General features: G+C 39.5%; 1 protein-coding gene across 2 annotated transcripts; it reads left to right on the forward strand.

Annotated features, from left to right (window-relative positions):
• Nucleotides 1-6: 6 nt before the first annotated feature.
• On the forward strand, nt 7-1,318 carry LOC107576350 (ELMO domain-containing protein 2-like). Of its 2 annotated transcripts, none has more exons than XM_016262544.1 (4): nt 7-55; nt 610-757; nt 919-947; nt 1,109-1,315. In XM_016262544.1, exons 1-4 carry the CDS (start codon nt 14-16, stop codon nt 1,208-1,210), a joined length of 321 nt encoding a protein of 106 aa, XP_016118030.1. In that variant the 5' UTR covers nt 7-13; the 3' UTR covers nt 1,211-1,315. The 2 variants fall into 2 exon arrangements, with proteins under 2 accessions (XP_016118030.1, XP_016118031.1); XM_016262545.1 differs by lacking the exon at nt 7-55 and adding an exon at nt 66-468 and having other exon boundaries at nt 1,109-1,318.
• Nucleotides 1,319-1,556: the final 238 nt, after the last annotated feature.

A 1,556-nucleotide genomic window follows, 5' to 3' on the forward strand; every position in this document is an offset into this window, starting at 1 on the left:
CGTTCGTCTGCGCATGCGCACCAATCCGAATCATTTCCGGGCGACGAGACTGCTAGTAAGTGTGATCCGTGCAGTTATTGCACTCCAAAAAACATCTTTAGCACTTAGTATTAAATGCTGCGACTCGACGTGAAGCAGTATAAACGTTGAACCAATATATACCAGTTGAATTCACGCTGGTTGTTTGTGTTTTTGTTGTCCAGTGTGTCTCGCGTGAACAACCTGTTGTTTTGTCCAGCTGCTTTTCTTAAAGCATGACTTTTGGGTTATGAGTAAGCTGTTTTGCTCATGCTGCTGACCAGTGTGTCTGATTTGACCGAGCACAGATCTGATTGGTTAGAGATGACTAATAATGCTTATTCCTAGCAGAATGCACACAGTACAAGGGATCAGCAGCTCATTCCATTGCATGAAGTCTGCATTACTGATGTGTGCCACTAAAGCCGGTGTAAACTGCTTGCATGACCTGTATGTATTTTGTTCTGAGAAAATGCATGGAAAGTGTCCATCTAGTATGCTGTGTTCCTGGTGCATATACTGTATATATAATTAATTATTTGGAAGGACGTGCAGTTGGACTGAAACTAACTGATGCTGTTTGTATTGCAGAGCATGTTGGGGTATATCTGGCAGTGCTTCTATTCCTCATGTCTGCGCTTCTGGTTGAAATGGTTCCTCCGGCTGATCACAGGAAGATGCGAGCTGCAGCGTATTTGTGCCCGATGCAAAACTGGAGCTCCGAGGACGTCACAGATAGGTGATGATCATACGATTATGCATACCTTTATATATGGGAGACCAGTTAAAGGAGTCATTTGACCTGTTTGTAGTCAAATGTTCGGCTGAACTGTTCCTTTAAGACCGTATTTGATTTATGCATCACTTTTGCAAACCTGTCATTGTTGCTTTTCTTTGTAGAGTATTCTCTGAAGTCCTCCAAAAGCAAGGTAAGAGTGACGGACACACTGATTTCCGGCCGCTTCAGTGCTTTATTATCTGAGAGCTAAACATTAATATGGACCTGATTCCTCACTCAAGACCGATTGATCAGATTGATGACCTTCGCTCTATACTGTGCTCTGAAGTATGCTTGTTTGTGTTCGATCAGGTATTGCGAGCGGCTCTGTCTTTGAAGGAGAATGATTTGGACGACCATCTGGCTCAAATAATCCGGGAAAAGAGAATCAAGGAGCAGAAAGATCCTACGTGAGGCTCTCTTAAGACTGCATTAAGTTTGTTCAGTAGGGAAAATAAACTTGAACATTTTGCAATGCACCTTATTTTGTGACATTCACATTTTTATATTCTTGAGTTGATCTGTCAAAATATATATATATATTTTTTTTACATTACTACGTTTTCTCACCACACTATGTCCAGTGATATGCATTAAGAATGATTTCTAAATATATATATATATATATTTTTTAAACCCTTATTTTGACCAAGTAGCCTCTGTTGCCAGTTTGTTTGACAACATTTATTATGTTAGATTTTTTTAAACTATATATTTATTGTTTTTCACGAAATACAACATCCATTAATTTGGAATAACA

This window comes from Sinocyclocheilus grahami, unplaced genomic scaffold (genome assembly GCF_001515645.1).
Source record: "Sinocyclocheilus grahami isolate Dianchi unplaced genomic scaffold, SAMN03320097.WGS_v1.1 scaffold3563.1, whole genome shotgun sequence".
NCBI classification, from domain to species: Eukaryota; Metazoa; Chordata; class Actinopteri; order Cypriniformes; family Cyprinidae; genus Sinocyclocheilus; species Sinocyclocheilus grahami.

Excerpts from the sequence above, each read along its gene's own strand:
- LOC107576350 (XM_016262544.1), top strand. The coding sequence starts at position 14 with ATGCGCACCAATCCGAATCATTTCCGGGCGACGAGACTGCTA. Across the intron at positions 758-918 it reads TCCGAGGACGTCACAGATAG|AGTATTCTCTGAAGTCCTCC; the intron begins GTGATGATCATA and ends TTTTCTTTGTAG. Across the intron at positions 948-1,108 it reads TGAAGTCCTCCAAAAGCAAG|GTATTGCGAGCGGCTCTGTC; the intron begins GTAAGAGTGACG and ends GTGTTCGATCAG.